General features: G+C 47.8%; 1 protein-coding gene across 1 annotated transcript in view; it reads right to left on the bottom strand.

The window, feature by feature from the left end:
- Nucleotides 1-13,290, bottom strand: part of LOC311111601 (alpha/beta hydrolase domain-containing protein 17C) — a 37,486-nt gene that overhangs the window by 3,803 nt on the left and 20,393 nt on the right. Inside the window, exon 2 of the mRNA XM_084154368.1 lies at nucleotides 9,986-10,165. Coding sequence (XP_084010494.1) covers nucleotides 9,986-10,165 — 180 coding nt within the window. The remainder of the gene's footprint in view (nucleotides 1-9,985; nucleotides 10,166-13,290) is intronic.

The raw sequence follows: 13,290 nt of genomic DNA, 5'->3' as shown, positions 1-13,290 counted from the left end.
AGTGGTGCAGTAACAGCAGGGGTGTAGAGAATGGACTCCACACAGCACGGTGCCAAACCATTAACTAGACAACAGCACATCATACAGAGTGTGTGGGCGCACCTTATGTGCACTACATAAGCTATATATACACATAACCCTGCTGTGTGTCGCACATGATAGCCGAGCACTACAAGCCTAAAAATTGATTTAGCCCAGTCCCTGCCGTTCTCTTTTTAAACTGTCCCAAATCATACCCTATTCCTAAATGGTACCATAAAAGTAGTGCACTAAATAGGGTGCCATTTGGGAAACTGGCAGACAGACTAGTAAATTGGTAGATTAACATGTTAAAGGCCCAGTGCAGTAAAAAACATGGATTTCCTGTGATATACAGTTGAAGTCGGAAGTTTACATACACCTTAGCCAAATACATTTAAACTCTGTTTTTCACAATTTCTGACATTTAATCCTACAAAAAATTCCCTGTCTTAGGTCAGTTAAGATCACCACTTCATTTTAAGAATGTGAAATGTCAGAATAATAGTAGAGAGAATGATTTAGCATTCCCTTTAAATTGTTTAACTTCAGTCAAACATTTTGGGTAGCCTTCCACAAGCTTCCCACAATAAGTTGGGTGAATTATGGCCCATTCCTCCTGACAGAGCTGGTGTAACTGAGTCAGGTTTGTAGGCCTCCTTGCTCACACACGCTTTTTCAGTTCTGCACATAAATGTTCTATAGGATTGATGTCAGGGCTTTGTGATGGCCACTCTAATACCTTGACTTTGTTGTCCTTAAGCCATTTTGCCACAACTTTTGAAGTATGCTTGGGGTCATTGACCATTTGGAAGACCCATTTGCGACCAATCTTTAACTTCCTGACTGATGTCTTGAGATGTTGCTTCAATATATCCACATCATTTTCCTTCCTCATGATGCCATCTATTTTGTGAAGTGCGCCAGTCCCTCCTGCAGCAAAGCACCACCACAGCATGATGCTGCCACCCCCGTGCTTCACGGTTGGGATGGTGTTCTTCGGCTTGCAAGCCATCCCCTTTTTCCTCCAAACATAACGATGGTCATTATGGCCAAACAGTTCTAATTTTGTTTCATCAGACCAGAGGACATTTCTCCAAAAAGTACGATCTTTGTCCCCATGTGCAGTTGCAAACCGTAGTCTGGCTTTTTTATGGTGGTTTTGGAGCAGTGGCTTCTTCCTTGCAGAGAGGCCTTTCAGGTTATGTCGATATAGGACTCGTTTTACTGTGGATATAGATACTTTTGTACCTGTTTCTACCAGCATCTTCACAAGGTCCTTTGCTGTTGTTCTGGGATTGATTTGCACTTTTTGCACCAAAGTACGTTCATCTCTAGGAGACAGAAGGCGTCTCCTTCCTGAGCGGTATGACGGCTGCGTGGTCCCATGGTGTTTATACTTGCGTGCTATTTTTTGTACAGATGAACGAGGTACCATCAGGCGTTTGGAAATTGCTCCCAAGGATGAACCAGACTTGTGGAGGTCTACAATTGTTTTTCTGAGGTCTTGGCTGATTTCTTTTGATTTTCCCATGATGTCAAGCAAAGAGGCACTGAGTTTGAAGGTAGGCCTTGAAATACATCCACAGGTACACCTCCAATTGACTCAAATTATGTCAATTAGCCTATCAGAAGCTTTTAAAGCCATGACATCATTTTCTGGAATTTTCCAAGCTGTTTAAAGGCACAGTCAACTTAGTGTATGTAAACTTCTGACCCACTGGAATTGTGATACAGTGAAATATAAGTTAAATAATCTGTCTGTAAACAATTGTTGGAAAAATTACTTGTGTCATGCACAAAGTAGACGTCCTAACCGACTTGCCAAAACTATAGTTTGTTAACAAGAAATGTGTGGAGTGGTTGAAAAACTAGTTTTAATGACTCCAACCTAGGTGTATGTAAACTTCCAACTTCAAATGTACATACACAAAAGTATGTGGACACCACTTCAAATTAGTAGATTTGGCTATTTCAGCCAACCTCATTGCTGACAGATGTATAAAATCGAGCACATAGCCATGCAATCTCCATAGACAAACATTGGCAGTAGAATAGTCTTACTGAAGAGCTCAGTGACTTTCAACGTGGCACCGTCATAGGATGCCACCTTTCCAACAAGTCAGTTCGTAAATTTTCTGCCCTGCTAGAGCTGCCCCGGTCAACCATAAGCATTGTTATTGTGAAGTGTAAACGTCTAGGAGCAACAACGGCTCAACCGGGAAGTCGTAGGCCACACAAGCTCACAGAACAGGACCGCCAAGTGCTGAAGCGCTTAGCGTGTAAAAATCGTCTGTCCTCGGTTGCAACACTCACTACCAAGTTCCAAACTGCCTCTGGAAGCAACGTCAGCACAAGAACTGTTCGTCAGGAGCTTCATGAAATGGGTTTCCATGGCAGAGCAGCCACACACAAGCCTAAGATCACCCCCTTATGCAATGCCAAGCGTCGGCTGGAGTGGTGTAAAGCTCGCCGCCATTGGACTCTGCAGCAGTGGAAATGCGTTCTCTGGAGTGATGAATCACACTTCCCCATCTGACAGTCCGACGGACTAATCTGGGTTAGGCGGATGCCAGGAGAACGCTACCTGTCCGAATGCATATTGCAAACTGTAAAGTTTGGTGGAGGTGGAATAATGCTCTGGGGCTGTTTTTCATGGTTTGGGCTAGGCCCCTTAGTTCCAGTGAAGGGAAATCTTAATGCTACAGCATACAATTACATTCTAGACGATTCTGTGCTTCCAACTTTGTCGCAACATTTTAGGGAAGGCCTGTTCCTGTTTCAGCATGACAATGCCCCTGTGCACAAAGCGAGGTCCATACAGGAATGGTTTGTCGAGATTGGTGTGGAAGAAGTTGACTGGCCTGCACAGAGCCCTGTCCTCAACCCCATCGAACACCTTTGGCATGAATTGGAACACCGACTGCGAGCCAGGCCTAATCACCCAACATCAGTGCACAACCTCACTAATGCTTGTGGCTGAATGGAAGCAAGTCCCCGCAGCAATGTTCCAACATCTAGTGGAAAGCCTTCCCAGAAGAGTGGAGTTATAGCAGCAAAGGGGAGACCAACTCCATATTAATGCCCTTGATTTTGGAATTAGATGTTTCGACGAGCAGGCGTCCACATACTTCTGGGTATTAATGTACAGTGCTATGAAAAAGTATTTGTCCCAGTTCTAATTTTCTCTACTTTTGCATATTTGTGATACTGAATGTTATCAGATCTTCAACCAAAACCTAATATTAGATAAAGGGAACATAAGTGAACAAATAACACAACAATTACATATTTATTTCATAAACAAAGTTATGCAACACCCAATTCCCCTGTGTGAAAAAGGAATTGCCCCCTTATACTCAATAACTGGTTGTGCCACCTTTAGCTGCAATGACTCCAACCAAATGCTTCCTGTAGTTGTTGATCAGTCCCTCACGTCGCTGTGGAGGAAGTTTGGCCCACTCTTCCATGCAGAACTGCTTTAACTCAGTGACGTGTGGGTTTTCAAGCATGAACTGCTCGTTTCAAGTCCTGCCACAACATCTCAATTGGGATTAGGTCTGGACTTTGACTAGGCCATTCCAAAACTTCAAATTTGTTGCTGTTTTTCACCATTGTCCGTGGCCTGCACCACCTACCAGCCAGCTCTAGCCTGGACTATTATTCGGCCAGTCTGCACTGTCTGCACAGCGCGTTATCGACCCAGAACATATCAGTTTTTCTGCCGGAATCACTGAATCACTGGACCTTTAACTCCGGATTCATCGCTACCAGCTAGCTGCAACAAAATGGACGTTGTGGTCTGGCTAATCATCCTGAGCTAGGCCCATCTCCCATCTCCCATCTCCCGGCTATCTACCTCTCTGTCAACCGGACGGGACCACCTAGTGTTGACACGGAGCCCCGCCGATCCTACACGACTGGTCTGCCGACGAAATCATCTGATGTGGTTACAACAGGCGTCGACGTCGACCACGAAGACTCCATCTGCTAGCCCCGGCCCGCTAGCACACGCTAGCCGTGGCCTCTTGCTCGCTAGTGCTTTAGCAGCCCCCGAACTACCTCCGAACTATCCTATTGCTGTTCACCGGACCTTATGATAACTCAGCTATACAGCTGATGTCTGCTGGACTGTTCCTTTTCACGGTACTGCATCCTGTTTATGTTTAGCCTCAGCCCAAAGTGTGTCGTCATTACCAGCTGTTGTCTTAGCTCTCTCAAATTACACCTGTGATTGCTTTATGCCTCTCTCCCTTGTCAATATGGTTAGCTTATTGTTGTTTCGGTTATTTCTAATTGTACTATTTCACTGTAGATCCCCCAGCCCAGCTAAACCTGCCTTAGATAGCTCCTTTGTCCCACCCCCCATACACGCGGAGACCGACTCAATTGGTGCCTCCAGTGATGCTATCTCTTTAATTGTTACCCAACGCTTAGGTTTACCTCCACTTTACTCATATCCTTGTCTGTACATAATGCCCTGAATCTTTTCTACAACGCCCGGAAATCTGCCCCCTTTATTCTATGTACCCAACGCACTAGAAGACCAGTTCTTAAAGCCTTTAGCCGTATCCTTATTCTAGTCCTCCTCTGTTCCTCTGGTGATGTAGAGGCTAACCCAGGCCCTGCAGCCCTCAGTATCACTCCTACTCCCCAGGCGCTATCATTTGCTGACTTCTGTAATCGCAAAAGTCTTGGTTTCTTGCACGTAAATATCAGAAGTCTACTTCCTAAGTTTGAGTTATTCACTGCGTTAGCACACTCCGCCAACCCTGATGTTCTAGCAGTGTCTGAATCCTGGCTTAGGAAGGAAGGCCACCAAAAATACTGAAATGTCCATCCCCAACTATAACATTTTCCGTCTAGATAGAACTGCCAAAGGGGGTGGAGTTGCAATCTACTGTAGAGATAGCCTGCAGAGCTCTATCATACTATCCAGGTCTGTGCCCAAACAGTTTGAGCTTCTACTTCTAAAAATCCACCTTTCCAGAAATAAGTCTCTCACTGTTGCCGCTTGCTACAGACCCCCCTCAGCCCCCAGCTGTGCCCTGGACACCATATGTGAATTGATTGCCCCCCATTTATCCTCAGAGTTCGTACTGCTTGGTGACCTAAATTGGGATATGCTTAACACCCCGGCCATCCTACAATCCAAACTAGATGCCCTCAATCTCACACAAATTATCAACGAACCTACCAGGTACAACCCTAAATCCGTAAACATGGGTACCCTCATAGATATCATCCTGACTAACTTACCCTCTAAATACACCTTCGCTGTCTTCAACCATAATCTCAGCGATCACTGCCTTATTGCCTGCGTCCGTAACGGGTCCGCGGTCAAACGACCACCCCTCATCACTGTCAAACGCTCCCTAAAACACTTTAGCGAGCAGGCCTTCCTAATTGACCTGGCCCAGGTATCCTGGATGGATATAGATCTCATTCCATCAGTAGAGGATGCCTGGTTGTTCTTTAAAAGTAATTTCCTCTCAATCTTAAATAAACATGCCCCATTCAAAAAATACAGAACTAAGAACAGATATAGCCCCTGGTTCTCCTCAGACTTGACTGCCCTTGACCAGCACAAAAACATCCTGTGGCGTACTGCATTAGCATCAAATAGCCCCCGCGATATGCAACTTTTCAGGGAAGTTAGGAACCAATATACACAAGCAGTCAGGAAAGCAAAGGCTAACTTTTTCAAACAGAAATTTGCATCCTGAAGCACCAACTCCAAAAAGTTTTGGGACACTAAAGTCCATGGAGAATAAGAGCACTTCCTCCCAGCTGCCCACTGCACTGAGGCTAGGAAACACTATCACCACCGATAAATCTACAATAATCGAGAATTTCAACAAGCATTTTGCTACGGCTGGCCATGCTTTCCACCTGGCTACCACTACCCCGGCCACCAACTCTGCACCCTCCGCTGCAACTTGCCCATGCCCCCCCCGCTTCTCCTTCACACAAATTCAGACAGCTGATGTTCTGAAAGAGCTGCAAAATCTGGACCCCTACAAGTCAGCTGGGCTAGACAATCTGGACCCTTTCTTTCTAAAACTAGCCGCCGAAATTGTCGCAACCCCTATTACTAGCCTGTTCAACCTCTCTTTCGTAACGTCTGAGATCCCCAGAGATTGGAAAGCTGCCGCGGTCATCCCCCTCTTCAAAGGGGGTGACACTCTAGATCCAAACTGTTACAGACCTATATCCATCCTGCCCTGCCTTTCGAAAGTATTTGAAAGCCAAGTTAAAAAACAGATCACCGACCATTTCGAATCCCACCGTACCTTCTCCGCTATGCAATCCGGTTTCCGAGCTGGTCATGGGTGCACTTCAGCCACGCTCAAGGTCCTAAACGATATTATAACCGCGATCGATAATAGACAGTACTGTGCAGCCGTCTTCATCGACCTGGCCAAGGCTTTCGACTCTGTTAACCACTGCATTCTTATTGGCAGACTAAATAGCCTTGGTTTCTCAAATGACTGCCTCGCCTGGTTCACCAACTACTTCTCAGATAGAGTTCAATGTGTCAAATCGGAGGGCCTGTTGTCTGGACCTATGGCAGTCTCTATGGGGGTGCCACAGGGTTCAATTCTTGGGCCGACTCTTTTCTCTGTGTATATCAATGATGTCGCTCTTGCTGCTGGTGACTCTCAGATCCACCTCTACGCAGACGACACCATTTTGTATACATCTGGCCCTTCATTGGACACTGTGTTAACAAACCTCCAAACGAGCTTCAATGCCATACAACACTCCTTCAGTAGCCTCCAACTGCTCTTAAACACTAGTAAAACTAAATGCATGCTCTTCAATCGAACGCTGATGGCATCCGCCCACCCGACTAGAATCACCACTCTCGACGGGTCTGACCTAGAGTATGTGGACAACTACAAATACCTAGGTGTCTGGTTAGACTGTAAACTCTCCTTCCAGACTCACATTAAGAATCTCCAATCCAAAGTTAAATCTAGAATCGGCTTCCTATTTCGCAACAAAGCCTCCTTCACTCATGCTGCCAAACATGCCCTCGTAAAACTGACTATCCTACCGATCCTTGACTTCGGCGATGTCATTTACAAAATAGCCTCCAACACTCTACTCAGCAAATTGGATGTAGTCTATCACAGTGCCATCCGTTTTGTCTCCAAAGCCCCATACACTACCCACCACTGTGACCTGTACGCTCTTGTTGGCTGGTCCTCACTACATGTTCGTCGTCAAACCCACTGGCTCCAGGCCATCTATAAATCACTGCTAGGCAAATCCCCGCCTTATCTTAGCTCATTGGTCACCATAGCAGCACCCACCCGTAGTCTGCGCTCCAGCAGGTATATCTCACTGGTCATTCCCAAAGCCAACACCTCCTTTGGCCGCCATTCCTTCCAGTTCTCTGCTGCCAATGACTGGAACGAATTACAAAAATCTCTGAAGCTGGAGACTCTTATCTCCCTCACTAACTTTAAGCATCAGTTGTCAGAGCAGCTTACCGATCACTGCACATGTACACAGCCCATCTGAAATTAGCCCACCCAACTACCTCATCCCTATATTGTTATTTATTTTGCATCCCAGTATCTCCATTTGCACATAATCTCTTGCACATCTAGCATTCCAGTGTTAATACTAATTGTAATTATTTTGCACTATAGCCTATTTATTGCCTTACCTCCATAACTTGCTACATTTGCACACACTGTATACATATTTTTTGTTGTATTTTTTGACTTTATGTATTTTTTTACCCCATATGTAACTCTGTGTTGTTGTTTTTATCGCACTGCTTTGCTTTATCTTGGCCAGGTCGCAGTTGTAAATGAGAACTTGTTCTCAACTGGCTTACCTGGTTAAATAAAGGTGAAATAAAAATAAACTATCATCTCCTACCCTCCCCTCCCCTGTCCTGTGAGTTACTACCATCTCCTCCCCTCCCCTGTGAGTTACTACCATCTCCTCCCCTCCCCTGTCCTGTGAGTTACTACCATCTCCTCCCCTCCCCTGTCCTGTGAGTTACTACCATCTCCTCCCCTCCCCTGTGAGTTACTACCATCTCCTCCCCTGTCCTGTGAGTTACTACCATCTCCTCCCCTCCCCTGTCCTGTGAGTTACTACCATCTCCTCCCCTCCCCTGTCCTGTGAGTTACTACCATCTCCTACCCTCCCCTGTCCTGTGAGTTACTACCATCTCCTAGACTCCCCTGTCCTGTGAGTTACTACCATCTCCTACCCTCCCCTGTCCTGTGAGTTACTACCATCTCCTCCCATCCCCTGTCCTGTGAGTTACTACCATCTCCTACCCTCCCCTGTCCTGTGAGTTACTACCATCTCCTCCCCTCCCCTGTCCTGTGAGTTACTACCATCTCCTCCCCTCCCCTTCCACTACAGCCCCTTCGATGAGAATGGGGGCGTGCTCAGTCCTCTTTTTTTTCCTGTAGTCCACAATCTTCTCCTTTGTCTTGGTCACGTTGAGAGAGAGGTTGTTATCCTGGCACCACACGGCCAGGTCTCTGACCTCCTCCCTATAGGCTGTCTCATCGTTGTCGGTGATCAGGCCTACCACTGTTGTGTCGTCGGCAAACTTAATGATGGTGTTGGAGTCGTGCCTGGCCATGCAGTCATGGGTGAACAGGGAGTACAGGAGGGGACTGAGCACGCACCCCTGAGGGGCCCCCGTGTTGAGGATCAGTGTGGCAGATGTGTTGTTACCTACCCTTTCCACCTGGGGGCGGCCCATCAGGAAGTCCAGGATCCAGTTGCAGGGGGAGGTGTTTAGTCCCAGGATCCTTAGCTTAGTGATGAGCTTTGGGGGCACTATGGTGTTGAATGCTGAGTTACTACCATCTCCTACCCTCCCCTGTCCTGTGAGTTACTACCATCTCCTACCCTCCCCTGTCCTGTGAGTTACTACCATCTCCTACCCTCCCCTGTCCTGTGAGTTACTACCATCTCCTAGACTCCCCTGTCCTGTGAGTTACTACCATCTCCTACCCTCCCCTGTCCTGTGAGTTACTACCATCTCCTCCCCTCCCCTGTCCTGTGAGTTACTACCATCTCCTCCCCTCCCCTTCCACTACAGCCCCTTCGATGAGAATGGGGGCGTGCTCAGTCCTCTTTTTTTTCCTGTAGTCCACAATCTTCTCCTTTGTCTTGGTCACGTTGAGAGAGAGGTTGTTATCCTGGCACCACACGGCCAGGTCTCTGACCTCCTCCCTATAGGCTGTCTCATCGTTGTCGGTGATCAGGCCTACCACTGTTGTGTCGTCGGCAAACTTAATGATGGTGTTGGAGTCGTGCCTGGCCATGCAGTCATGGGTGAACAGGGAGTACAGGAGGGGACTGAGCACGCACTCCTGAGGGGCCCCCGTGTTGAGGATCAGTGTGGCAGATGTGTTGTTACCTACCCTTTCCACCTGGGGGCGGCCCATCAGGAAGTCCAGGATCCAGTTGCAGGGGGAGGTGTTTAGTCCCAGGATCCTTAGCTTAGTGATGAGCTTTGGGGGCACTATGGTGTTGAATGCTGAGTTACTACCATCTCCTACCCTCCCCTGTCCTGTGAGTTACTACCATCTCCTACCCTCCCCTGTCCTGTGAGTTACTACCATCTCCTACCCTCCCCTGTCCTATGAGTTACTACCATCTCCTACCCTCCCCTGTCCTGTGAGTTACTACCATCTCCTACCCTCCCCTGTCCTGTGAGTTACTACCATCTCCTACCCTCCCCTGTCCTGTGAGTTACTACCTACCTGCCTACCGCTGCACCTGAACATCCCCTCAGCACCCTGCAGGAGAGAGATAACACTACCTATCCAAATCAGGGCTGTGGCACACGGCTATATTTCAACCGTCAGTCAGTCAAAGACAGCAGGCCAGGAGAGCTAACACATCCAACATCCCATCGCCCTGTCCCTAGGCTCCATCTACTTCCACCAACCCACTATCTCACCCCATAATAACTCACCTGGGGAAGGCGTCGAAGCAGTAGGTCTTGCGCGTGTCGGGGAAGGCCACACGCAGGCCGGACATAAGTGGTGAGTGCAGGATGACCGCAGCACACTCGTAGCGCGCCGCCAGATCCACCGTGGGCACCGTGCCGATGCTCTGGCCGTACAGGATGATGTTCTCTGGGGTCACTCCATACCTGGAGAGGAGAGAGGGAGGAGGGAAGAGGGTGAGAAGAGAGGGAGTGGGGGAGAGAGAGGTTAGGAGAGAGAAGATGGGGAGGATAGGAGAGAGAAGATGGGGGCAGGTTAGGAGAGAGAAAATGGGGGAGAGGTTAGGAGAGAGAAGGTGGGGGAGAGGTTAGGAGAGAGAAGGTGGGGGAGAGGTTAGGAGAGAGAAGGTGGGGGAGAGAGAAGATGGGGGGGAGAGGTTAGGAGAGAGAAGATGAGGGAGGATGGGAGAGAGAAGATGAGGGAGGATGGGAGAGAGAAGATGGGGAGAGGTTAGGAGAGAGAAGATGGGAGAGAGGTTAGGAGAGAGAAGATGGGAGAGAGGTTAGGAGAGAGAAGATGGGGGAGAGGTTAGGAGAGAGAAGATGGGGGAGAGGTTAGGAGAGAGAAGATGGGGGGGAGAGGTTAGGAGAGAGACGATGGGGGAGAGGTTAGGAGAGAGACGATGGGGGAGGGTGGGAGAGAAGATGGGGGAGGGTGGGAGAGAAGATGGGGAGGGTGGGAGAGAGAAGATGGGAGAGAGGAGATGGGGGGAGGTTAGGAGAGAGAAGATGGGGAGGATGGGAGAGAGAAGATGGGAGAGCGAAGGTGTGAGAGGTTAGGAGAGAGAAGATGGGGAGAGGTTAGGAGAGAGGGGAGAGAAAGTAGGAGAGAGAAGATGGGGAGAGGTTAGGAGAGAGGGGAGAGATGACATCACTGTACAACAAGATGATATCCCCCCCATCTAACCAGACATGACATCACTGTACAACAAGGAGACGATATCTCCCCCTTCTAACATCACTGTACAACAAGAACAGGCCATAACAGATGTAATAAGTAAACAATGCAATATAATAATGTCATTTAGCAGAGGCTTTTAGCCAAAGCGACATAGAGTCATGCATGCATACATTTTATGTATGGGTGGTTCCGGTAATTTAACCTACTATCTTGGCGTTGCAAGCGCCATGCTCTACCAACTGAGCTACAGAGGATGTCATGCAATAAGCTTCTAGAGACTTAACTCGTATTTACCAAACACTGATACACTTAACCCTTACCAAATCCGACTGTGACATTAAACATCATCTACTCTTATCAGCACATAAGTTAGAGTTGAGATGAGTTTACACAGTGAAAGGAGAGCTGTGTAGTTAAATCCAGACTTGCAGAGCTATACTTATATACACACTATGTAGATAAGTCTGTAGGCTCGTGGTGGGGAGGCAGCAGTCACACTAGGGGAGGATCATTTGACACTTTAAAGCCTGGCTGCCAGTGCCGCGGCCAGGGCAGCTGTCTGCCTAGTACACTGACACACAGATTGCAGGCATCAGTTCTGCCCTATAAGTGCTCAAGCTAGAGCACTGAGGAGATAAAATAAGGGAGTGATGGGTGGAGGACAGAGAGAGGGAGCGAGAGGACAGGCCTACGTCTCTGCCTACATTTCATTCTCCTCCTCCTGTCTTGGCAGGCTTTCCCATGGCGAGAGCAAACCCCAAGGAACCCGATCCTCGGGGCGCTGTGTCTCAGGTATGCGGTGAGGTCGCCCGACAAAATGGAAACACATTTGATACGTGACCTTATGAGAGGCTGGGCCTTCAAAGGGGACTAGCCTTTGAAAGGTGAAAGTTGCCGGGGAGACAAAACAGCTGTGAACCCTGTGTGTGTGTGTGTGTGTGTGTGTGTGTGTGTGTGTGTGTGTGTACAAAGGCAGGCAAGGCAGAGGGGAAGGGAGTGCTGTACATCGTGTACCTTGAGACTGCTCTCAACGTCACCTTCTGCTTTGTTGGCCTTTTCAGAATGAACTCTGAGAACTCCAAGAAAGTGTGTAACGCATAGGGGAGAATCAAAGGCATTCAGAACTCTCCACAGAACTCTCTGTAGCTCAATTGGTAGAGCATGGCGCTTGTAACGCCAGGGTAGTGGGTTCGATCCCCGGGACCACCCATACCTAAAAATGTATGCACACATGACTGTAAGTCGCTTCGGATAAAAGCGTCTGCTAAATGGCATATTATATTATTATTACATGCAAAGATGTAACACGCCTTACAGTTAGGCATGGCTAAGGATGTGGAGGGTGCGTAGGTGCATGTACATTTGCCCATGAAATGACGCTGTACAATTAGGCACAGCTAAGGAGACTGAGGGTTAAAGGAGGTGCGTGATTAGGTGGGTGTGTTTTTGTGTGTGTGCGCGCCAGGGTTCCCCGTTAGCCGATAAATGCCGGCTTTTGGCTGATAAAAAAAAAGAAAAGCCGATAATTTTTGCCGTCCAAATTATCCGGCAGGAAAAAAATATCCATTGCAAAATAATGCTTTTTATTCATTGATGGAAATGCCAGTCGATTTGCTCCAACTTCAAAGGCAAATATACTTCATAGATCCTCAAACTGCTGGGACATTAATGTGCGTTTCTATTTTTACTCACGTTAAAGACACCAGGTCCTCATAAGGGACTTCAGCTAAGTGTACCCCAACTGGACAGAGTAAAGATGGCTTCCAGATTGCGCCTTCTTGAAGATATATTAACGAGGCTGATGGCTTCCAGATCGCTCCTTCTTGAAGACATTGTAACGAGGCTGATGGCGTCCAGATCGCTCCTTCTTGAAGACATAGTAACGAGGCTGATGGCGTCCAGATCGCTCCTTCTTGAAGACATAGTAACGAGGTTGATGGCTTCCAGATCGCTCCTTCTTGAAGACATAGTAACGAGGCTGATGGCTTCCAGATCGCTCCTTCTTGAAGACATAGTAACGAGGCTGATGGCTTCCAGATCGCTCCTTCTTGAAGACATAGTAACGAGGCTGACGGCTTCCAGATCGCTCCTTCTTGAAGACATTGTAACAAGGCTGATGCATATCAAGCTACTCCAAGGAGTTGGACAGTTTGGACTCTTCCTAACAGCAGCGGCTCACTTTGAGCAGGCCGAGGTCCACCGCAAACGCAAGTACATTAGAGGCAAATGATTGTGTTAGTCAGGCCTGGTCCTAGCTGTTCTGCTGCCGCCCGAGGCAAGATCAACATATGCCGCCCGTGTCATGTCTAGAATAAAGATTTGGAATGGATTGATAGACTAGAGTAGAGTAATGATGTGGATCATGCGTAAT

This window comes from Coregonus lavaretus (genome assembly GCF_964263955.1).
Source record: "Coregonus lavaretus genome assembly, chromosome: 37".
In the NCBI taxonomy this organism is placed as follows: Eukaryota; Metazoa; Chordata; class Actinopteri; order Salmoniformes; family Salmonidae; genus Coregonus; species Coregonus lavaretus.
This window is presented reverse-complemented; position numbering and strand designations above follow the sequence as displayed.